Below are 25628 nucleotides of genomic sequence, written 5' to 3'. Positions count from 1 at the left end.
ACGCCCACACTGGGATCAAGGGCCCATTCATTTAAGGGACTGGTTTAATTACAATACATTTTAACTTTCCGGAATTTATTACAAAACAATGATAACCATCTGTTACCATTGTCAACATTATGGTTGTAAATGGTAGCTTTAAAACAAGAAAAAGAAAAACTGACCATAAAGAAATATGTAGGTTAATTAAGGACCTATTATGGCCTAATGAACAAAATGAAATATAGCACCTTTGTCAGTAACAACAACAAAACAGGACCCCCCACATTCATAAATGATTGATGTTGTGTGAGATCTGCATACACTGAAGGCTGCATACACTGGGGTGAGGCTTGCATTTGTGCAGATTTGACTGATTTATGAGTTGTTGTATATGGTGCTGCTGATTTTGTCCTGGTTCTTCACAGGGAGGCCTGAGTGCGGCCGTGGCTGAGGAGGAGGTGCCTCCCCAGGGGCTGCTGAGAGAAGGAGCCCTGCTTATACACCACTCTGCCCCGAACTATGGTGGTGTACACCTCCCCTTTCAGAGTTTTGCCAAGGTAGGGAGTCAGCTGGAGAGAGAGAGAGAAATAATAATGATAATAAGTAATTGCAGTGTCATTCAGTCAGAACTACATAATGCCAGAATTGGTAGTAAATTAACTAAAAAACAAAACAATATCATATAAATTATAATACCAAATAGTCATAACTTGAAGGGGATCTGCCTTCAGACACATGACAGAGACTGACCTTATTTTTGTGATGGATGCTCCCCTCTGTCACCTGTAAAATCCCAAATCTATATGTGAACATCAGAGTGACTTATGTGGTGCTCTAAAGGAGTTCATAAAAACAGATATTTGAAGATAAGCTTCTGTTTGTCCTAAAACAGTGGTCCTAACATTATACATTGTTTCAGTGACCTCAAGACAGGAGACAACCAAACATCTGCAAACACCCACCCACACACCCACACACACACACACACACACACACACACACACACACACACACACACACACACACACACACACACACACACACACACACACACACACACACACACACAATCACATTCTCTTAATTTGGAGCAGCTGACCTCAAACTCTTTCTCAGGGTCCCAGATGACTAGGTCTGCGTCATGACCAAGACGCAAGCTCCCCTTCTGGTTGTCTAGGCGACAGAGCTGGGCTGTTCTCTGGCAGAGGAGTCTCACTGTGTCAGCAAGTGAAAATCCCCTCTTGCATGCAGATGTCCAGAACAGAGGCAGCCCTTCAAATAGACAGATATCATTTGAAAGACATATGTATCACTGGATACAAAGTGCCAGTTTGATAAAAACATGTTAGAGATACAAGCACAGTCAACAGACAATATGTCCAGATTCAGCTTACAGACTCATCCTTTTGGGGACAGCGAAGAACACTATTGCTGAGTCATTTTGGAATGAATAAGCTGAAATGCATTAATCTATATTCAGCAAAATGACTCCGGAAGGCGGACCCTTTTATAGCTGCAATGATCAGGGACATAGGGGTTATGTAGGTTTGAATTGGAGTCATTTATGTTGCATGGTAGTGCAGGGACTTTGACCAAATCCCTTAGCTCAGTCTCTCTCAGCAGTAAATTATTAGACACCATGGTAAACAAGTGCTTATGTGTTGTTTAGTTCCCTAAGGACTTTGTCCTCAAGAAAAACAGACACAGAGGAAAGAAAAGAAGAAACAGAAAACTGCTCTGAGTGTTTGTTAGACAAACATAGAGAGTGTGTTAGTACCTGCGCCTGTGTCTCTGTGTGGCCATATATGTCTGTAAGAATGTTTCTGTGTGGGGGAGATGAGTGGGAAAGAGAGTCGACTATAGATTAACCAGATGTGTTAATCATGGCCTACCAAACTGCAGCGACGAGATCCCTCCCCAGGCCTCAGTGAAGTCTCCACTGTCCAATTGTTTCAGGTCAGGTGTGCAGGGGGAGTGGTCGGATACTACCATGTCAATGTCTCCAGCTTTGAGTGCGGCCCACAGCTGCTCCTGTTAGGCACAGCAAACCGCTGACATCTCTTTTTTGACACATTAGTAATTATGCCTTATCAGATCATGTTGTATTAGGGTTTATCTCCTCAGTGTGTTTTATGCTCAGTCACGCTGCACTGTAGCCCCTCCTCCCCTTTTCAGAACCCTGTGTTGTAATAACAATGTTGCCACCATCTTTTCAGTTGGTGAAGGGATAAGATGAGTCCTCTCACCCAATATACCAAGGCCACTTTGTTTTGGGAGAGCAAATATAGCAGAAATGTTGCAAAATGTCACAGAAGGATTTGAAGAAGGAATGGCTTAATCAATAAATAGACAAGTCTATTTTCTGAAAAGTGATCAAGCCTATTTCTCACTGCCTCCATCTCATTGCTCTCTCTTCTCATTTGCCAGCAGAGATGTGTGTGTGTGTGTGTGTGTGTGTGTGTGTGTGTGTGTGTGTGTATTTACCTGGTTGGCCATGCCCCTGATGGGTGGGCAGCATTTAAACTGTGTGGCCCCTGAGGGGATGTGTTCAGCCGACAGGCTGAGGTAGTGGTGGGTGGTCTCCACCGTCAGGGGCGCCCCGGCCTGCCGCGCTGCCCGGATTAGCTCCAGCGGCTGGGCAGACGAGAGGTGCACTATGTGGCATCGCACCCTAAGACCAGAGGTAACGTGAGCAGGTATCACAGGTTTAAACAACCTAGAGATGCACTCTCAGAAAAGAAAGAGCTGCCTATACTTCAGTTTGTACTATTAGGAACAGAGAAGCATGATGGCTGGTCAAATAACCCATTGAATGCATTGTGTGGCTCCCATTGATAATTAGTGCAGAATTGTACCCCTCCTTGACCTCTTGACTTTATTTGTGACTGACCCCATTTGTAACCTTGGAACAAATGTATATGTTAATACAATATCTAAAACTATATCTGATACTAGCAAGAGATTGAGGGAACTTTTAGTAAACACTTTTATTATGTGTTTGTCCATGCCATCGTTTCCCACACCAGTGAGATAGTATATAGATAGTATATAGTATATTTAACTTACTGGTACTGCAAGCAGAGCTGGGTGACTGTGCGTATAGCCTCCATCTCCATGATGTCAGGTCTGGAGTTGAGGAAGGTGGAGTATTCACATGGGTCTAGGTGTAAAAGCAACAGTGTTTGTCTATGGACAAAACAGGCCTTTTCACCTTTTCTCAGCATAAAAGCCTGGTATGTTGATCAGGTGTTTTGTTATATCGACAGATCCTGAACTTCAGTATACTTGACATCTGGATTTCCATCTTTTATTTTAAATGATCCTTTATAGAGAGATTATTGACATTTTACAACATCAGGGAAATTAAACGGATATTTCTTTACTAGACGAGCACCAATAAACTACTACTACAAATAGCACGAATATAGATTTATAATAAATTGACGACCAGAGGAAGTGGATCATAGATAGGCACAGAAATATGTCTTACCTCCTGTCTCTCCCAGAGGCTGCTGAATCTCCCTCTCAGCATGAAACTGACAGAAAGGACCGAGAGAGAAAACTTTTCCTAGAGCTCAGAGTATATTATTCAGGTTCTAATAACTTCTATACAATACAAGTGAAATCCCTTAAATATAAAATGACGATAATGAGATAACAATTTAGCTGTCCTATATAGCATCAAATATTGTAGCACCCACACTACCATCCGTATTCAATATTGTAAATATGGAAACTCATCAAAGCTGCGCTTTATTTTGAAACAGATTGTTGGAGTGTATAGTCCTTTTAGATGTATCAACTTGTAGCATGTAGCAGCCAGACTCCAAGCTACAGTTGCTTCTGCAGACTTGATTATCAGGTTTATTATAATAGTTATGTAAGCACTGTTGCAGGGTAGATTACCAGGGCAGAGACTGAATAAAAGAGCATACTTCCAGAACAGTATTTTCATGACTGTTGATATTTAGTGGTGGTGTTACCAGCAGGACGCTGCCTGTGTCCCGGAGCTGCTGCATGGCTGTGTGCAGGTCACTGTCGCTGACGTGAGGGAACTCATCCACACCACTGTGGATCAGGAAGCACTTAAACCCTGCCACCCCGGCTTGGATCATGGGCCGCAGCTCCAGCTGAAACACAGAGACACGTTGGAGATGTACACACACGTACACACATACACTTACATGTATGGCCAGTCATGGCCTTTCTGTCTTTCGGTTTTACAAAGCATCCTTGATGCTAAGAAAACACAATTTACAGACCACAAAAAAATCATAGAATGAATCATATCTGTTATCTTTTACAGTAATCTGGGGTAATCGGATAAAAGTGCACTCAATACTTGGTTGCCAGGAATGACCCCTCCCCAGAAGGCAGTGTCCACAAAGCACTGGCCTGTTGCTGCCTGGATCTTCTCACGAAAGTTGCCAACAGTCGTGGTTGGCGGGATGCTGTTGCTATGGGAACAGAACACAGAGAGATGATGTGTGGTCTTTTTATGATTCCTTTGCTGCTGAATTAGACTGCTGCCTTCATCATAACAATCTGCTTAAAGACAAGCTTCGACGGCAAGTCTAATGTGGGAAAATGTGCTAAAACCATGTCCTGTACTGAGTGAATATAATAGATGCAGCATGGAGATTAAAACAGGAGATTCATTGAAAAGAATAAAAGCTCTAGACTACCTTTGTAGCCATCCTATACTTAAACATAGTGCTTTTACGCTATGCTAACATAGCTAGATCCTTTAAATCATTACAAAGATAACAAGCATTTGCACTGTGATCAATGCAGATCACTTGGACTATGAACACTGAAGGTCATCAGATGTCTTTGTTGACACTGATTGTTTACACAGTGTCCTCACACAGGTCTCTCTTTCCTAAGCTTTAGTCCGTCATTCCTTTCGTTGAGCCTCTGCACTCACAGGGGCATGTCCACAATGGTGGTGACGCCCCCAGCTGCAGCGGCCCGAGTGGCTGTCCAGTAGCCCTCCCAGGTCGTGCGGCCCGGTTCATTCACGTGCACATGGCAGTCCACGATCCCTGGCATCACCAGCCTGTTCCCCACATCCAGCACCTGCCCACAGAGGTAAACAATGTTCATTCACACATGATGACACAATCATACATTAAACCATTAAACCAAGGTAGAAAAAATGTGTCACATTAATGCAGAAACCTATACCCTGATAGTCATCTCCTATCAAGTGTGTTTAATGTGTACTTCTAGAATCTAGAATCATATTTGAATACTGATTTAAAAAACAGTAGTAGTCCCAATCAACATGGAATGATCACAACGAACTGCCTCCTCCACCCACTAGGGGGCATAAGTGGTGCACACTTTCTTGGAGCCGCAACATGTCATACCTCAGCAGAAGCACTCGGGCCCACGTCTAGACCAGGGAGGATGTTTTCAATCTTCCCGTCTTTGATGAGGATGAGGGCGGGCCGAATCTCATCTCCGCACAAGACTCTCTGGCTCCTCACGGCACACACAGTAGCTCCAGGCTCCATCTGTCCACCTCTCTCGCTCTGTTTTCGTTGTAATATTCTAGCTGCAGAACTGGTTGCTCATGAGTATGCTGGAGCACCTCTGGGCTGACGCACCTCTGCCTGTGTGTCTTACGCAAGTGAGTGTGATCAGCATGATAAGGGTTTGTTGACCTCTCCTCTGCTCTCTTGCCGCTCCACGCTCAAACTGCGATCACAAGAAGCCAATAGGAATGAGGAGACATGTAATGACACGAGGCCAAAAGTCCTCTCTCTCTTGTGCAGGAAGTAGGCCTTGAGAGTGTCACAGTGGGACAGGTCAGAAGCTGAGCTATTTTGATTAATATAGAGAGGAATTGTATACATTCCTACAATTGAATACAATCATGTTATGATTCTAAACACTATTACATATTGTTACACAATGCTCATGGGCAGCCTGAGTAATCAACAAAACAAAAACCAACAGCAACACTAAGTAAACTCCCTGACTGAGAGGCAGAAAGACAAGCAGTCCCCCAAGCCTCTCGTTCTACTGCTGGGACAGGAGATCTGAACAACTTATTTCCCTTGCCCATGTGCTCCTCACTGATCACCAATCAGATATAGAACACCTGGGTGAAGCTATAGAAAGAAAAAAAGGGACAAACAAAGCACTGCAACAATAATTACATACTTTCCTCTGTGAGTTCAAATAGTATGTTAATAAGTGACCCTGAGATGCTGTCCATATCAGACGGACATCAGACCAGGACAAAAAAAACATTTTCACATGGAAAGGAGGATCCTAAATTCGCTGGGCAGTGAAGGCCACAAACTCAGATTATTTAGTACATGTCATACCATACTATGACAGCGTTACAGTCCATACTGTTCACTGTTTGCACATGGGATTATTCAGTAGAATAGATGACAAATGGAGACAAGTGCAGCATTCAACTAGACATACCCAACACACTAACTTCAGTATGTCTCATTTTGTAGCTAAATGATTGGAAGAGGAGAATAAGAGGCGGCGTTTGGTAAGCTTCGCTCACTGTAATGGTGGTGTGCACGTCCCTTTAAGAAAACTCCTCAGACACTGGGCTCACAGCAATAACTCTATGGGCAAATTAATTATTCAGAGCTCTGCTTCACTAAGCTGAGACAGGGTGGGAGAAAGAGAGAGACAGACAGAGCAAGAGAGAGAGAGAGAGAGAGAGAGAGAGACAGAAAGAAAGACAGACAGAAAGAAAGAGAGAGATGGATGGATGGATGGAAAGAGAGAGGGCTGATCAGGTCAGTGCTGACATGTCAAGGCGAGAGGCCGAGAGTCCATCCATCCCCAGAGAGCCCTCACGTCTCCTGAACCTTCATATCCACTGCACTTTCCTCTGAGTCATTAAAGCAGCCCGTTATCCCATCATGCCACTCAGAGGAATTAGGAAGTGTGATTCATGCCAGTCTACTGATTGGAACTGAGCGATGCCATCCTCTCAAGTGTGACGGAGTGGCCAAACTGGGTCTGAGGTTCCAGAACAACACGTATGATGAGATTGAGAACCGGCGCGAGGGAGAGGAAGTGAAAGACTCTTGTTCCTGTGTTTCCTTGGGCTGGAACAGCAGCCCTTTCTGGGGGTTGGTGGGGTGTGCCTCCTGATCCACAGCGGGCTGGATGAGAGTGAGAACGCTTTGGTATCCAAGCATGCATGTACAGCGCTGTTCAGCAAATGATGTCCTCTGCTGATTCTTATGAGTGATAGGGCTCTGGCTCCAGCCAAAGCTCTGCAGATACATCATTATTGTGTTATAAGCGATAACATCTGATTACAAGTGATACATGACAGAGATAACAGAAGCAGGGAGGGATAGGAATTAGGTACAGTATGGAGGGTATGCGAGAGAATGATAAAAAGACAGAGAAGAAAAGGGATGCATCATTAGTCACCATTCGTATCCAGTACAGTAGAGCATATGTGCTAGCCGTGATGCTAACAAGGTCAGAAAACACAATTGCATTGTGTTTCACAAGGGCTGTAACCTGACCAGCCTCCCCCTCCTCCCCCCTTTGCCTGCCATGGTACCTTCCAGAGCGTCCACAGAGACGGTCCTCATCCACTCCCCTGCATTGTGCAAAAGCCAAACGAACAATGGACTTCACCCAGATTCTACACAAATAGTGCATCATCATTTTACCTATCACGCTGCTGTTTTGCCAGCCTGTTTTTCCCCAGTGGTAATGCATTTACACAGAGCAATATGAGTTTGTTGACATCTTAGCTATGATGACATGATCACATAAAAAAGCATATTCAAACATAATGATCATGCTCATATAATCTTTAATTTCCACGGCTAGTTTGTTTACTGATGAAAGAAAAAACACACATTACGGTGAAGTGGGTTAATAGAGGGGATGGTTGTGAAGTGCCCTCCAAAAGTGTTAAGTCATACCAAACCCAGCACATGTCGATATTCTACCTGGTAACAAGACATCAGTTTTACCTTTAAAACATGTAAGAAACAATGCATCTTCACTATTTAAAAAATGTTACATTCATTGTATTATTTAATGCTGTGCAGTAAAACACACATCACCTTCTGCTTTACTACCCATCAGTCCATTTTTGCAAATAAAACTGTAATTGCATTGTTTTATGTAAAAATATATATATATAGCAATTGTGCACATACCACCAAAGAATGTCTTAATATAGTTATGTTTTGTTTTTGAGTGCATTTGAGGTTACCTCAAGAAAATGCAAGTAATTGCTGAGTCACATGGGGAGCACAGTGTTAATGTCACACTGGAATCCCACCATTGTGAGAGCATTACAAGGGATGACTTTCAGTAGGATTTACAGAGGGTAGAACATGGGGGGGGGCAAGAGAGAAAAGTCAGATAGGAAGAAGGGAGAAAACTGAGCGAGAGAAATATATAATATAGAGCCACCAAAAAAAGAGAGATTTACTCTTGTAGTATGTGAATTTAGGTATAATCCCTCTAGCGAGACCCTAACCCTCTGACAGATAGCTCACAGCAAAGGGTAAAAATAGGATATGTATTACTATTTCCGTATCCAACAGGAAAAGAGAGGCAATGACCAATTATGTCATTGAAAGCATTAGAGGCATGGTATATGAGAAATACAAAACATAGACATCTAAATGGTCACCATGACACATGCCAGAGGATATACGTTTAAAAAAAAATGTATTCTCCGGTGTTATCTCAGCTTGACCTACAAATGCATAATTCACTAGCGAATATTATTTATTTCATTTTTTCTTTTTTATTTCATTAATTTATCCACAGAAACATTCTGGAAAACGACTGTCCTTTTGGAATCTCCTCTTGCCTCTGTGTGGGGTTATTTCAGTTAATATTTGCCCTCTCTAAAGCTCTTGTTAAACATAGGCAGTGTCTTCTTTGTGTGTGAGACGAATTCCCGTAGGATACTAATCTCTCTGTCTCTCTTCCCCCTTCTCTCCCCCCAGCCCTTCTGTGCCCAGTGCTCAAGGCCCTCCCCCTCCTTTCGCTCTCTCTCTCTCTCTCTCCCTCCCCGCTCGCTACTGCATTGATGCTACTGCCTCCCTCAGTGATGATGTCACAGGCTCAGCCCAGCTCAGCATCCCTTGCCGTAGGAAGACATCAGAGCCATTTTGGCTTTTGGACCACGGCACATTCAAGCCCCCGTTATCCCTGAACAACCCTGTGCCCCCCTCCATCACCACCAGGCCTCCCAAGGCAAGTTTAACCACTCCAGGACCGATTCTGCCTGGAGTTCCGCTACGAAGGAGAGGGGAAAAGGGGGGGATCCTCTTCCTGGAGGAGAGTGAAACGGAGAGGCTGACCTGGACCACAGCAGACCGTGGAAACCAGAGGAGTTACAGGCATACTGTAAAAAGACAGTCTAATCGGAGGGTCTCTCGCGCTAAAGGTAAGGCGTTACTTTCCTCCGTCCTTTATCTGCCTTCTTTAGCACTGTGTGCGGAGGTTAATGAAGATTTAATGAGCTTGTGTCTATTTGTTTGGTGTTGGATCGCCTGGGTGGGATCACGCTGGGGTGCGGCTATTGAGGTGCTGTCAATATCCCAGAGTATGTCTGGGGCAGCCAGGGTGGATAACAAAGATTTTTCTGGGCATTGCAACATCTGCCGGATCCACAATGGCTTTTGCCATTAAGTATTAAGGTATGGTGGGGCTTTTTAACGGTTGAAATGCATTGTCATGCACAGAAACGACACTCTGTCGTTTGCCACACCTATGTTATTATTTCCACAAATGTTTGACATGATTTCTTGGAATAATTTCCTTTTAGGCGAATTGTTATCCATATATATTTTTTATTACAGGTTACCTACGCTCCTAACTGTATGTCTGACTTTTAATTGACGAAATATATGAAGATGAGTCGATTAGTAGGTTATATCGTTGAGCATTCAATAGTATGGACTGGCAAGTGTAATGATGAATTATTTACGGTCTTATCCACTTGTCAGACTATGCGTAGCCTCGGTAAGCTCACGGTCACTTTTCAAAATGGTGGATGATACCTTTGCATCCTGAATACTTTACCATCGGCCTTTCCAGATAACTCATGGTAGGCCAAACCATGAAACTACACATACATAAGGGAAAAACCTCCACTAGGTGGACGTAGATCTAGATCGTGAGGTGAAATGTTAATATCCATATGTCCATAGTGACATCGTCCTTTGCGCGAATGGGCAGGGATACTGGGCGGAAGATGAATAAGATAATGCTCCTCTGCTTGCGTATAGACTACTTCTCACAAAGATAGCAACGTGGATATCACGTAATTTCAATAGTGAGTCAGAGAGGAAATACGGATGTACGCCACACATATACGCACAGGCTCTCTCTCATTCTCTCTCTCTCTCTCACACACACACACACACACACACACAATAGCAAATGTATTTGTCTCTTCATACATCAACTTAAATTGTGGGGTAGGAAATAAACTCGTTTGAAATTATAGCAACAATTATTATTTCCTATCTTAGTGGTATCCAATTTATGTTGTAATAAAGTATCCTACACAGAGTGCTGACTAAAATGGAAATATAACTTGTCCTGATCAGGTAAGGACAAGATTTTGGAACATTTAAGATGTTCATTTTAAGGTGCTGGTTAAGTACAAGTGACATGAATGGGTCCTTTTAATCTACACAGTTAGACCTAGCTGATGGTATGATACTGCGCATCAAATGACACAATCCACATTGTGCATTCAGAGACATCCTTTTCTGTGTTCATTTTCATTAATAGTGCATACATACATGGAGAATGAGAAACATCATTTTCTCCCATAATGATTTGGGAACACAGTGAGGGATACAGTATCGGAGAAGCTTTACCTAGAAACACATTTCTGTCACAGTCTTGTGACAGAGTAGCTTTTGATATTACATAGGCAGCAAAACACTGGTGTGTTAGTTTTATGAGTGATTTCTGTGGTGATGCAAGTATTAAGTAAGTGGACAAATGTCGGGACAATTGATTTCCCCTCTGGCAAAATAAACATGCCAGCAAGTCTGAGTGGTCAACGCAAAATGGAGCCTATTTGCCTCTGCCAAAAGTGAAGTGGTGCTTTCAGAGAGCGGAAGATTAGCTTAGCCAGAGAATGACACAGCATCATATCCATCCAACAGCACGACTGCATCACAGACAGAGGCCTGTCCACTGATGATTCATTAGTGTCTGTAAATAGCCCTTCTCACGTAGAGGAAAATGAACAGAAGTGATACAAGAGCAACATTATTGTTTGTCTAGTGTGAGATTAATTAAGAGGAGAGTCATTTTTAGATTGTAAAGTTGATGAGGCTAGTTGCTTGGTAGTTCCCTCTCTCTCTTTTCTCTCTCTGTCTTTCACTTTATTTCTGCGACAGAATCACCCTCCTGTAGTTTCTGGATAGCAGAAATACAGTTCAGGGGGCTTGGTTTGAGTTAGCCGTTGTCTGTACGGTGTGTTATGTGGCCAGTGTAATCCTAGCAAGCGGCCTGACATTTAGCCGAGCCTGCACTTCTTTTGTTGCTGACGGACTCCGTATCTCCGTCCGCCATAACTAGAGCTGACCAGGCGTGCTCTTTTCATGCTATGTAGAAAACCCCTAACACACTCACCTCCAACAGGGTGTGCCAGCCATGGAGTGATAGAAGCAGCAGTATGTAATATTTAGTGATATATTTCCAGCTCAGTTTGTCTGATACTGAAAGTCTGTCTCCATGTAGTGTGGTGCCATCCTTACCATTAAGCACTGCCTAACTCTTGAGATGCAGTGAAAGCCTGCATGAGAATCCAATAGAATAGCCAGTTGCCTGCATGAGGCTAATGATCTTGTAGCCATAGAGACAGTCTTGTTGACCTTTGACCTGTTCAGCCATGGTTTACATTTTCATCCCACTGTAGTGTAATAAAATATGATGTGTATATACAGTACATTAGAACTCTAATGGTGATGTCAGTGATAGGTTGCCATGGAAATGGGAACAATTACATCCGCAGGCTCTTTGGCCTTAAATGTGGGTAATTTAATTTTCATTGATGTGGAAACAGGTTCTCAGAATCAATATCCCCTTGTGTAATGGATCTTAAGACTAATGGAATCAGATCCTTTTGTCCTCGCTCATCACGTACAAATGCAGTCGCTTTTGTATAATTTCACATTCACAAAAACGAGGAGAAAAAAAATGACTGAAAAAGAAAATTGTTGGTAGAGTTGTTTCAATTTACAGCAACAAAGTGGCAGAACATACTGCTTCAGTAAAAAGAACATTAATAACACGGATTGTTGTCATAATGATGAGAATGGCCTTTAACCCTGTTTTCTTCGGTGGCAGGTGCAGGTAACCTTCTTTGCTGCTGAAAGCCGGGGAGTGAGAGATAGTGAAAGAGAGAGCACAGGCACAGAGGCTGCGGGGCAGGAGGCGCCATGGCAGGGGCCTCAGTGAAGGTGGCGGTGCGGGTACGCCCCTTCAACTCACGGGAGATGGGCAAGGACAGCAAGTGCATCATCCAGATGTCTGGCAACACCACCAGTGAGTACCTACCCTCTCTCTCTCTCTCTCTCTCTCTCTCTGTCTTTGCTCACACTTTTCACAGCCTTTTGATGTTCATGGGCCTGATGTGGTTCATTTACATTGGAGGAGAGATGTGTCCAATGTTGCCTGCCTAACTGAGAAGTCTGGCTTTGTGAGATGCTTCTCTGGACATGAGATTATATAACCCACTTTTTGTATTATTAAGATGTTCTCAAGGTAAAATGCTGACTCATCGAGACATTTTAAGGAGCAGTCACATATGCAGGACCTTCCCTAGGACGAATCAGTGTTTTTACGTTAGGTTCACACATATGCATGTTTTGGGAAGATACACCATGTGAGTGCACCCACCCATGTATAAAAAAAGTGGATTTCATGAAGGCAGCCATTTTGTTACAATTTTATGAGGCTCTGGTGCACTGACCCGCAATGCAATCCACAGACAGGCCAGTCTGATCTGCTTCACAAGCTGCTCCACTGTGTAGCTTTCACTAGAACAAAGCAGATATAACGAGGAGAGCTGACAACAAGGATGGAAATACATAGAAATTCTATCTCTGTAGTTGCCACACTGTCATTGAGTCAGGACGTTTTGTGTGAATAGAGTTGTTCAGTGTTCAGTTCGGCTTCGTTGTTGTATTCATTTACTGTGCATAATTAAATGCTTTGAAAGGGAAATAGCTATTGCAACTAGGACGCTCATTTGTCCCAAGCAGTTATTATGTGTGTATGCACCTTACAATGTTATTGTGAGCACTATTGAACAAACTTAGCAAATTCAGAATAGATTAACTCACTTTGTTTTTTACTGTGAAACACAACCATAATTATTGATTCATTATTTTGAATGTGCTTAATGAACTCACTAGAAGCGAAATAGTGTTTTTTTTCACTTGATAGCCTTTTTGTGACATCTGTGAAACAAGTGGAATTTGGACTTGACGTCTTAGCTTCTGACTGTACTTGTCAAGGTTGACTTTTCTTTATGTTAACTCTTGAGTTGATCTGTTCTGCTGGAAGACCTGACAGTATTATTGTGGGGCTGTGAGGAAATCCAGGGAAGATGGCAAGAATACCGTAGAGGAACTTGGCAAGGAAGGGACTCGGGGAGAGATTTGATTTCCAGTCTGCTCTGCAAGGCAATGCCATTGGTCAATAATGGATGAAACCTCGTAAAATATTTACCGTTTGGCCTAATTTAGCCTCCTCCTCCCCCTCTTCCTCCTCCTCCTCCTTTTCCTTCTCCACCCTCCCTTTGTGGATGACTAGAAATAACAACATGGAAGCCATTTTTGCTACTTTTCCTTAAAGACATAATAGGCACTATTAGTGATATTTGTTTATCTTCCCAGTGCCTCATTGTCCTTATAACGTTAATAGGGATGCTAACAAATAATGGTTTCTTGCCTTGTGATCTTCAGTCTTTTGAAGCACAAAGAGACTCTTAATTATGGTGGTAGTAACCTGACCCTTGACTCTGAAAATAATACAAAAGAAAGGCTGGTGTACATCATTGGAGCTCTGAATGGGAATGGGCTGTACCGGAAGGGAGAGTGGTTAAGGGTCACAAGGTACCCTGTGGAAGGCTGCTAAATGGTGCCACTTCCTTGTTTAGAATGTAAACCTCTGCTGGCTTCATGGTCTCTCATTGGGTCTCTGTGGACATCAGTGGCCACTGACACACTGTCGTTTCACCCAGGTGTATGCGGTCTGATGAGCTGCTTTGCAGTGTCTACTGTATGGACTCTCACCTGTTAGAAAGCAAAGACTTGTGCTTTATATGAGATTTGGTCGTTTCTCCTGGGTATTGACTGTTTTACTACAGTTTTACTGCAGCACAGGAGTCACTCATATCCAGGGAGATTTTGTTTTTGACCATGATATGTTTGCGATGCGTGAATGAGGTGCCCTCATGCAGTAGTGCCTCTGGATGTAGTGAGTGACTGTGTGCTCATACAGTTGTCAGGTCATGTGAATGTCAATGTTTTCCTTTTTTGTGAGGAAACTAATGCGTTATTGAGGTTGGTGCACTTTGGCTCTCACTGCCTGAAAAGTGCTCCCTGGGTGGGCATCACAGAGCTCCAGTGCTCCATTAACACAATCCGTAATGGGGAAAAGGCAATGAAGCCTGAACAATAAAAAACTACTCCCAAGGCTGGGTGACAAAATTAGGTGTCTGGCGTAGATGAGATGTACCCGTCATCCATTACCCATTATGGTGCCAGCTCAGTTAGGATCACTGCTGAGCGGTCGGTGTCACTGTGACTGGACACGTGGCAGCCTTCACTCTCACCGGCAGAGCGAGCGTCAGGAAGATGTGGCCAGTGCCAGAGCCAGTGAATTGATGTCATTGTCGTCGTCTGTGGTGACGTGACGAACTACACTGACGTGTTTGGCTCTTCAGTGAGCTGAGAAGCTGCAGCTAACTTTGAAACGTCCTTGGAGGCCTTTTGTCGGGAGGTATCCCACCACCCCACCCTACCCTGCCTCCACACACACACACACACACAGACACCTCAACACCTACCCACCCCTGACTCAGCGAAATGTGCTCAAGCTACGAGCTGCAACAAAGACACGCTGTTGCGGCAACTTTCTGCTAATGAGCAGATTTTTCAAACCAGGCATTATTGTTGTCTATGTCTAGTTCGGTCATGCTATGCTTTTACTAGGAAAAAAACTCCATCGAAACATGGAAATGCAAGCTCTGATGAATTCCCCCTCATGACACAGGTGTGGTCACAAATATTAAGCTGTACCACACAAAAAGGCCAAGGCTCTCTGAGTATTGATTTAGGTGAGGTGGAAGCGAAGAGGAGGGTGGATACAGGAGACGGCAAACAAGGAAGCTAAATTGAGCCCATAAATAAATGTGCCCTTCTTAAGACAGGGTCAGTGCTCTCTTGCTACACTGATGGTTCAGTCGAAAGCAGAAGAGGCCTAGTGATGCACAAAATCAATTTACAATGGCAGATTACCTACAAAGACAGCGAGCCTGGCCGTACCCAAAACCATTGCGAGTCTCTTATTCAGTGATGTCATTTAAAAGGAACAAAAAGCAGAACAAAGGAGTGGCTCTGTGGCTTACAAAGTACCAAACGCTAAGTAATTCAACAGGAAATAGACCATACATTAACAAGAGATAGAGATAGGGAAGTAGTTATGCTGAACAGCAGTTTACATTTGCATATATCTTTCTCTGGAGAGAAATGTAGAGACATGCTTTGGGCATTTAGAGTGTGTGGTTTGCCAAAACACACACAAACATATGAGGACATACATCTATTCACCCCCCAGACATAGACACAGATCCCTTTGATTTCTCATTTTCATCTCTCTCCCTATTTCTCTGTCTCTCTCTCTTTCTCTCTTATACATCTGCAGGGTCTCTTAGGGATTCCTTCTCTGCCTCACTGGCTCAGCAACTCCTTTTGGGTGCTCTCTAACTCACAGACAGGCAGGGGAAAAAAAAATCTCTCGTAAAAGAAAGACAAGATGATGTCATGAGGAAAGTTCTGGCAGCATTGGTGTGGAACAGGGTCAGAGTGGGGCCTGAGTGAGTTATTGAGAGAGTGAGTGTTAGGACTGTGAGTGTAAATGTCTGGCCGCGCTTTAGCAGTCTGAGACATGGGATGGAGGCACACCGGCCGGGGGCTTTTGTGCAGCCGGCCCCACTGCATTGTGTCGCAGAGCGGCCGGAGAGGGGCTCAATGGCCGCCCCCACAAAGCCCAGAAGAATGGCATTGAGCTAAGTGAGTGACATGCCAGGCAAGAATAATCCACCCTGCTGACACTGCCAGCCCTTCATTAGGGTGCAGGGGGAAGATTGGGAAAGAAACGATCCCCTCTTTAGGCAGAAAGGGAAATAGGTGGATATGTGTTTGTGTGTGTGTGTGTGTGTGTGTGTGTGTTTGTGTTTAAAGGAGAAAGGTAGTACTTGGTGAGGTCTAGTTAAATATCTGTGGTCTGCTTAGGTTAGATGTAGTATAGTATTTTGTGGTGTGGAAATATGGTGTGATGGTAGTTTTGATGACTGTTTTGTAATGTAACTGTAAATGTAAATGTAATCAGTCGGATTAGGTTGAAGATGACAACATGTCTTACACCATGAACATCTTGAGAAAAAAAAGAAAGGTGTTGGTGGGTTGGCAGTATTTTGAGCAAACTGTATTTAGTAAGGATGACACTGCCTTACATCATCAGCATCCTCTGGCAGAAAAAGTGTGTGTGTGTGTGTGTGTGTGTGTGTGTGTGTGTGTGTGTGTGTGTGTGTGTGTGTGTGTGTGTGTGTGGTGTTCCCAAGTGTGTGTGTGTTTGTGGTGGTGGTCCCCATAGACTGCCAGACTGTGAGATAGCCGTGAGAGTGGGACGAGCCCCAACAGAGGCTCTCTGTCACTGAAGCGGGCACACCTCCAGCCTGTCTTTGTTCCATGGGCTGCACCCATGCTGAGTCCCGACTATGCCCCCCCCCCCCCCCCCCCTCCCCTCCCAAATTCCACTGCCCCATTTCCAAGGGACAGATTGACCATGAAAGCCCCCAGAGGCCTTGCAACTAAGGGGAGAGAGAGGAGAAGAATTGGGCTGATGGAGAACCAAAAAAACTGAAGTCTCCATTTTCACTTGGTAAAACTAATAAGACACCATACATGTTGCTGGACAGAGGAACTATAGACAATGGACAGTGTGCAGACAGAGCAGAGGACATCATACAGACATTAGATACAGTAGAAGACACTTCATAAAATAAAGTGAGTTTATAACCTGCACAGGGACAGGTACAGGACATCAATTTGGAGACACTTCACAATCCAAAAGGTTAACTAATTTTTCTCTCAGATTATAATGAATGAGGGAGATAACAAACCCTTTGAGTGAATAAAAGCCTTTCAGCAGTAGGGCGATTGACACAGATGCCCTGATTTGATTCAATTACAATTCATAAGCTAACGATTTGTTTCAATTGGATTGGATTCGATTAGATATTGATTATAGGAGTGAGATATGAAATATTGTATAAAAGCTCTCCATATTGGGAGAGATGATTAAAAGGCTCTAAAGGGAACACACATTCACAAATGAAGTCACTGTAAAAAAACATTGTGAAAATCACTAAAGAAAAGGTTGTATGGAAAATGATTTTTATTTGAGGCACACGTGGGAGTAGTTGCTTTAAAAAACAAAACCAAAGCACAAAAAATGTGCCAAAAGTCTCATGCCATGTTTTATAATGATCATTCAACGCATTAAACAAAAAACCAATCCAAACCAATTTTCACACCCCTATTCAACAGTCTGGAGTCATGTTCTGTCATTAAAACTGGGAATTGACTTTTCCCTGGCAGTGGCGGAACTGGCGTCAATCACGGCTCTCAGCACCTCAGCATTAATACAGGTTCTATCGTAAAAGTGACTGTGGAACAAAAGACCGCTGACCTTTAGTGTTAATAGAGCTTGCTGAGAGAGTAGACACATGGGTCTGCTGTGGTGTTCTCACACACACACACACACACACACACACACACACACATACACACACACATACACACACACACACACACACACACACACACACACACACACACACACACACACACACACACACACACAAACACACACACACACACACACAATCATGCTAAACACCCAAATTTACACACACACAGACACATAAACACATGTTTGTATATGCTGATGTATAGATACACAAATGCGCACACACATATACACACACACACACACACACACACACACACACACACACACACACACACAGACATACGTTGCTCAGTCTCTGAGCACTAAAGGTGATTAAAAGGCATAGTTCTCCTGATTAACTCCGTCAGCTCAGGGTCTGGTGGCTTCAATGAGCGCGATGTTGATGCAATGACTGTTTTAGTGGGGCAGGTATGAATCACGGTTCAGTTAGAGAGAGAGAGAGAGAGAGAGAGAGAGAGAGAGTGCGAGAGAGAGAGAGAGAGAGAGAGTATAACAGAGGCAGGGACAGAGAGGAAATCTGGACAGTGAAGGACACCGAAGTGATGTGGAGCGAAGCGGGGACAGTGAAGTGGGTTGGATGAAATTGGATTGTTTTCCGGGCCAGTTTTCGAGACATCCCCCCCCTGTGGACAGACAGGTGTGTTTGCCGCATGATAAAACAAAATCAGGATACCGGGTCGAGCCTGGAACCAAACACCCCGGCTGTGCGCCATTAAAAATTCAGACGAAGTCATCACGGGCGCTGCCTCCGATGGTGTCCCAGGCCCAGCGTGATTGGCCAGCGGGTACACCCAACCCATCACAGTTTCCACGAGCGGTGAGAAGGCCATGTGACTCATGTGGCTCCTAGCAACAGGCCAGGGCTGAAGGAGGGTGCGGAGGGCGCCCTGTGGTGCCGTGAAAAGGCAAGACGGAATCTAGGCTTCTCACGTTTCTGGCAACAGCAGCCTGACTCTGGCCCTGTAAACATTTCTCAAGTAATGGCGTTAAATAGGGCAGCCTACTTCAAACTCTAATCCCTAAATACATTGACTCTGTGGCTTATTCAATGTTGTTCATTTGGAATTAGAAGCAAGTAGCATTCAAAGAAACTGGCACCCATTATTAAACAATCCTGTCAAAAAAGACAGACTGTGTTGTATCGTAAGGCCTGGTGGTAAGATGTACACAACACACAAGAAATATGCCTATGTATACATTATGTACACATTTCTAAACACAAACACATCCACAGTGTTCTTCTGACACAGTGATATCTGAAAACCTTTGTAAAGGAACCAGGATGTTTTTTAACACTCCTGGAAATAGTAGAAAATATGACACATTTCAAATTCACAGAAATGCACAATTTAATTTGTGATTGACATTCTGAATTTTATTTTCTGTCCTCTGAGAATAAAAAAATGGTTGTTGTTGTTTGTGGATGACAAATGGTCAGAGCAGCACAAACAGCTGTCAAGCATGCATTGTTTTATCATGAATCAAGGTCTTTAATGGAGCAGAACAGCATTTTAGATTGTTTGCACAGCCGGGAATGAATTGCTAAATGTTTCCGATCTCAGGAGTTCTGAGTGTATTCATATTTGTGTGAATGCAGCCATAACTAGCTCTTTATTCATAACAGCATATGTGACGATAACAATGTAAAGAATTGTGCTGCGCACACACACACACACACACACACACACACACACACACACACACACACACACACACACACACACACACACACACACACGCACACGCACACAAGCCAATATACCATACTGAGTTAGACAGACAGTGGTTATGAAACATTTGACAAGCACACACATTAACACACATGACTATTCACACAGCAGCTAACACACACACACACACACACACACCCACATACAGACACCATTTTTGCAGCATGCTGCTGACAGTGCTTACGAAACATGGCAGGGACTCCCTAGGGCAGCTCAGGTCTATTCTTATACTGCCACACTGCCTCTCAGCACCCCCTGCACTCAAAGCAACGTGTGCTCTCTCTCTCTCTCTCTGTCTCTCTGTCTCTCTCCACTCTCTTTCTGTCTCTTCCCCCCCCTCTCCCTCTCTCTCTCCCCCCCTCTCTCTCCCCCACCCTCTCTCTGTCTCTCTCCACTCTCTACCTCTCTCTCTACCTCCCTCTCTCTCCCTCTCTCTCTCTCTCCCACTCTCTCTACCTCCATCTCTCTCTCTCTCTCTCCCTCTTTCTCTCTCTCCCCCCCTCTCTTTTTGTCTCCCCCCACTCTCTCTGTCTCTCTCTCTATCTGTGAGAAACCAGACAACAGGACTCTGCACTGTCCATATACGTCTGGCCTTAACGGTGGCCATAGGCAATAGTTAGTGCAGACGTTGAGAGATGTTGTTGCCACGCATACATAGAGAGGCATTGTAGGCAGCAGAGTTATGTAAGGCAGCTCTCTGAATGCTGGATGTTTAATGCACAGAGGGCTTAAGGCTCGGTCCATATGACCAGATGATGTAAGCACTGGGACTGATTGACTTGGACTGCAGACGTTTCTTACATGGTTCATCAAACCTGGCTCTTGGCACATATGTCTCTGCTTTTTTTTCCTCAAGCACATGTTAGTTGGAAGTGTGTTTTCATCACATGAGACAGACGTAGCATTGTATTTTAATTGATAGGGATATGTGTTTTTATTCATGTTGGCCTGAACATCATGAAAGACGTTCCGTGAAGCAGAGTATTCCCAGCCTTGGCGGTTCTGTTGTGGTTCGGTGCATTGAGAGACGGCTGACTTGACTGACTGGCCTAGTTGTTTACTGTTCATTGTTATGCCGCCAGGTCGTGTGAGCCTCGCAGCCTGTGTTTGTTGTGATGGACAGTGGAGAGGCTCTGGTGAGGCTCTGGTCAGTGAGCAATGTTACATGCACGGCTCTCTGCATGAACATGAACATGAACATGAACGGGAGTTCCACACGCAAGGTTATAATAATAAAAGGATATTTATTAAAGTATAATAGAAAAGTCAGTATAATTGTCAGAAATAAAAGTGTAGTGCAAGCGGGTGTCTAATGGGTGTACATATGTCTAAACAAACAAACATAACCGAAGCGTCGAGGAGAGGGAGCCTCCTGCACACTGCGCCAAGGCCTTCTTATTGTGGAGCTCATCATGCCCTCATTCGGCACACCTGCGGGCACCTGCGCAGACTCTGCTACCCAGCTGTGGAAAGAGAGAGCACTGATAGCAGGGGGCGGGGCAGACCAGGCTGGGTCGTGACAGCAAGCGCAGGCAGAGATGAGGCTGGGGTGGGGTAGGGTGGGGTGGGGAGAGAGCGAACTGGAACCCCAGAGGAGAGAGGTATCAGCAGGGAGAGTGGGAACATGATGATCCTGCCCACTCTTAGTCATATTGGGGGGGTCGGGGGTATATCACTCAGTTTGAGAGTCAGCGTGTGTGTGTGTGTGTGTGTGTGTGTGTGTGTGTGTGTGTGTGTGTGTCTGTGTCTGTGTCTGTGTCTGTGTGTGTGTGTGTGTCCGATACAGTATCTTGTTTAATATGCCAGTGTGTGTGAGAGTGACATCTGGTAGGTATACCTGTGAAGTTATTGACCTGCTTTAGAGGCATGGCTGTTTATGTGTATAAAGACATGGAGGTGAAACTGGACTAATTTCTCACTCTAAAACCAGCTACATGTTTTAAGGGGTAGGCCTATCAGCCAAAGACCTTTACGAAAAGGATGATTTGAGTGAAAAGAAAATAAATTGTGATAATCAATGCAATGTTTTGGGGTGTTTTATTGAGCTGTGCGTAACATAAATTACATGTGTTTTGGTTTTATGACCTAATTACAATGAGCTGGCAGATGGGCAGTTGATCATTGTGATCCCTACAAAAGTAAACAGGAATTTTTAGGAATTATTACCAAGAATGTTAAAGTTTAAAGTTTTTTCACTGTTTTGAGCAGACCGTTAAGCCATCTCTTACCAGGAATCCGTCGATTTGTTTGCTTGACCTGCTTCATGGGAAAAGCTGCACAGGAAGTGTTCATTTATTATGTGTCCCCAGGGAAACCAAAGGCACCTTCGGCTGGGCATGGATCTAATTTCACACTATTGATCAGATTGCTCCAACGAACGCTCCTCTTCGGGGCATGAAAACGTGTCTCACAGTAGTGAGAGGATAACAGCCTGAAGCCTCTGTTTGTGGACACCTATTTGTATTTGTGTTTTGAGACTGCTCCTGTGAAATCTCAAGGGTGAATTTATGGTGCTGTGGATCTGTTTCTGTGTGACTGGATTCAGTCTGTTGCTGCGTGATCAGTGTTACACAACATTCGAGATATTACTCCCGCAAACCTCTTGCCATCTCTGATTCTCTTTACGTCTGTGACTACCTTTCACCGTCTCTTTTTCCACAGTAGGTCTTCTTGTCTCACCTGTCTCCTTTTCATCTTCTTTTCAACTCTTTGTGGGCATAGACATGGCTTCACTGGATTGAAGCTGAGCTTCTCAACAGCAAGTGTAACACAAAAGGGAGGAAGACAGAGAGAAAGAGAGAGAGGGAGAAAGAGAGATATCGCGGTCAGCGCTTGTCATCTCGGTCCCATTAACCTCAGCTTCCTCGGCTGGACATTCCCTCAGGGCATGATGACCAATCCCGCTATGGAACGCTGCACTCCCTCCAAATTAGCGTACTCCTTTATCACGCGCTGCCAGCACCAGCTGGGCTCTCAGATTGTGTTGAGGACTGAGTTTAGTTCCTTTCTCTTCTAATAGAAGATTTAATTGAAAACTCTAATCTGTGTTTACACGATTTTTGCAGGGAGTCATTTCAGGCCACCACAAGCCACAGTGGCAGTGTACAAACAGCTTGCTGTTTGAAGTCAGTTGCCGTTGAGAGTGTTAATTAACAATTAGTCGCGTATTCAATGCATCGTTTACTTCTCCCAAGGAGTTGTTATGATGGGGACCTGCAATGCTACCAAGAATGCACCACTGATAGTCATTAGCGGTAAATGTGTTCATTAATAGGTGATTCATACTCATAAGTGATGCAATCAGTGATTCTAAGGAAATGAACTGCAGCAGCATCCAAATATACAGCATGATGCAACAGCAATCAAACAGTGACTCATACTTAGAGTTTTAACGGTCCAAACTTACACACAATTGATTTTCAGTGTGACATGCAGCAGCAGCATGGTATCTGTCGTAAACACAGCACGCCTGCAGTGCAACGCAGTTACTAATGCGATACATAATGGCCACTCGGCCCCATTAGCAGAGAGTGCTGTCAGTGCAAGTGCCTCTCCTGGCGGTATCGGGCATCCAGAAGCGGGGCCGTCTGCTTGTTCCATCTCCGCCACCTTCCCCGGGCGGGCATCTGTAGCGGCTGTGTGGGTAGTGCGGGAGAGAGAGAGGGTGCCATGGGATGAGTGTCGGCTGCTGACGTCACAGCAGAGGCGCTCGGGCGTGCAGGGAGTGGAAGGGCGAGTGCCAGCACAGAGTTGAGGGGGGAGGAAGGGAGGAGTCTTTACAGCCACGTCGGTGATGCCGTCGCCAGGTTTTTGAGTCACTCGTCTGCTTCCTCTTTCAAAGAAGGCCAATTAACATGAGTGGATGAAAGGAAGCCTGTGCTTTATATGTGCCTTCAAGATTATGTGATGACAAAATATGAAATAAATAAGTAGCTGAGACAGCCAAAGAAGAAAGTACCAACAATGTTCTAGATCTCCTTGATGTGTCAAAGAAGGGGAATTATGACTAATTTGGTCTATTGTCTACCAGAGACTGGCTCACTTGAGTCCCTGTTTGGCATAGTAGTGTGGCTCTAGATAGCCTTGAGTATCATTGAGGACAGGAGATTGAGAGGCTTACTCAGTGCTCTTCAGGATTTGTCTCGCTGTCTAGCCATATCTCAACAAACTCATCTTTAAGATCTTTTTGTGTTTTGTTAATGTTAAATGCAGAGGAGCATCTCTCACTATGTTTTTGTCAGGGGTGCAAGGTTTGCACTTTCTCTCTCTCTCTCTCTCTCTCTCTCTCTCTCTGCTTTGACTTATTTATACTCCACTCACTGCAGCGCTCGCTGCCCTACGGGGAGGTGACTTTCCAAACCCGGGGAACGAAATGCAGAGAACGAAAATACACACGCCTAATTTAGCTCAGATTAATTTAGGCGTCTTTATTAGGTGGGGCAATTAGAATTGCAGTGTCTTATTCAACCCAATATGAATATGTTGTTGTTTTGTTATATCTGTCACTGTTACTGCTCCATGATGAACTGTATAGATGACTGTGAGGTCATCTAATTTAGCTTTTTCTCTACGAAGGGACAGACATTCCTGTATTACCGATAAGTTATGAACAAACCCTCCTACAGCTCCTGTGGAGTGCATGTAATTTAGCTTATGTGGGTGATTTAATTAGAATGTAAATTTATGGGAAAGGCCAGTAATGAAAGCTCTTCTGTCAGCACTTAATAACAATGAGCCAAAGGCTTTCGTCCTGAGGATGCTGTCTGCATGGCTGCGTCATCAATACCACTTAGCTCAGTGCCATGATAATGAGCTCACCTCTCTGACCCACCCCTCCTGCGTTTAATTTCAATCAGGTGACGTGGCCTACGGGGTGACTCGCCAGCCTCCTCCCATCATAAATTGAATCAGTGCCTGCTCCAATTCTCACTTCCCCGAGACAGGCTCCACTCACTGCGCAAGCAGGCCGTCCAAAGCTGCCGCTGCTTGCCGTTCATAATTGTCTAAAGTGTTTCTGGGAGGGAGGCGGGTGACTCAGCACTTCCTGGTTTCCCTTGGTGGCCTGCGTGCGTGCCTGCGTGCGTGCCTGCGTGCGTGCCTGCGTGCGTGCCTGCGTGCGTGCCTGCGTGCGTGCCTGCGTGCGTGCTGCTGACCATCAGGGATCCGTTTTCCAGTGTGGAGCCTCTTTATGCACTTATCTTCTAACCCCAGCCCTTCTGCCGTTGTCTTGTCTCTGTCTTTCAGCAATCATCAATCCCAAAGCTCCCAAAGAGACCAAGAGTTTCAAATTTGACTACTCTTACTGGTCCCACACATCGGTGAGTGAGGAAAATGAAATCACACTGACATGGATCCAGTGTGTTCCTGAGATCAGATACAGTGCAAAACTAGTTCATCATGAACAACGCATCTCACTGATCTGCATCTGAATGTATGAATGATTTATGTAAAGATTTTTCTCATCTAGATGTGTGTTAATCATGTTTGTCAGCTGCCAACAAATTCCATCAATAGTACATGTTGCAATTTTATATATGTAATATATATTTATAAAATAAATATGTGTGAATCGGACACCCCATTAGCCAAAACACCCATTTGAAGAACAAACGTGAATATCAATATCAACACATTAGCTCAGCGATAGACTGTAAAGTAAGCATATATTTTAATCTCATAGACAGATGATTAGCCATAACTTAGTGCCATTAAGAGTTGTCATGCTTAGTGTGAAAATGAATTCCTCACAGCTCGTTACCGTATAATATGAAGCACTGACCTTCATACAGCAGCCATCTACACGATCAGAACACCAGGCACAAAATCAAACCCTTAGGTGGTGGTCTAATTATTTTATGAAAATGAATGATTCACTGC

At 44.2% G+C, this 25628-nt stretch overlaps 2 protein-coding genes across 20 annotated transcripts in view; one reads left to right on the top strand and one right to left on the bottom strand.

Moving 5' to 3' along the window:
• Window positions 1–15: 15 nt before the first annotated feature.
• Window positions 16–5630, bottom strand: zgc:103559. The gene is made up of 11 exons (XM_012825280.3): window positions 5355–5630; window positions 4910–5061; window positions 4325–4439; window positions 3966–4112; window positions 3473–3518; window positions 3049–3142; window positions 2467–2653; window positions 1875–2013; window positions 1082–1254; window positions 733–765; window positions 16–551 (listed from the first exon to the last, which is right to left on the bottom strand). The coding sequence occupies exons 1-11, from the start codon at window positions 5499–5501 to the stop codon at window positions 402–404; spliced, it is 1383 nt and encodes a 460-aa protein (XP_012680734.1). The 5' UTR covers window positions 5502–5630; the 3' UTR covers window positions 16–401.
• Window positions 5631–9015: 3385 nt separating this feature from the next.
• The window catches only part of kif1aa (kinesin family member 1Aa), a 60088-nt gene continuing 43475 nt past the window's right edge, over window positions 9016–25628 (top strand). For 7 of the 19 annotated variants that reach the window (XM_031575554.2, XM_031575553.2, XM_042708877.1 and 4 more), the window contains exons 1-3: window positions 9028–9397; window positions 12325–12522; window positions 24996–25069. In XM_031575554.2, the coding sequence (XP_031431414.1) occupies window positions 12417–12522; window positions 24996–25069 (180 nt within the window). In that variant the 5' untranslated portion in view covers window positions 9028–9397; window positions 12325–12416. Of the gene's footprint in view, window positions 9398–12324; window positions 12523–24995; window positions 25070–25628 lie in introns of all 19 variants that reach the window. The other 12 variants (XM_031575544.2, XM_031575541.2, XM_031575547.2 and 9 more) reach the window with 10 other exon arrangements.

This window comes from Clupea harengus, chromosome 10 (assembly GCF_900700415.2).
Source record: "Clupea harengus chromosome 10, Ch_v2.0.2, whole genome shotgun sequence".
Taxonomy (NCBI): domain Eukaryota; kingdom Metazoa; phylum Chordata; class Actinopteri; order Clupeiformes; family Clupeidae; genus Clupea; species Clupea harengus.
Note: the sequence above shows the minus strand (reverse complement) of the source record. Positions and strands in the feature narration are given on the sequence as shown.

Bases quoted from the DNA above. Each gene is read 5' to 3' on its own strand.
- zgc:103559 (XM_012825280.3), bottom strand. From the start codon at position 5,501: ATGGAGCCTGGAGCTACTGTGTGTGCCGTGAGGAGCCAGAGAGTCTTG. The intron at 2,014-2,466 runs GTAAATACACAC...TGTGCCTAACAG, and splicing joins TCAGGGGCATGGCCAACCAG to GAGCAGCTGTGGGCCGCACT. The intron at 1,255-1,874 runs GTAGGCCATGAT...GTCTATTTGAAG, and splicing joins GATCTCGTCGCTGCAGTTTG to GGCTGCCTCTGTTCTGGACA.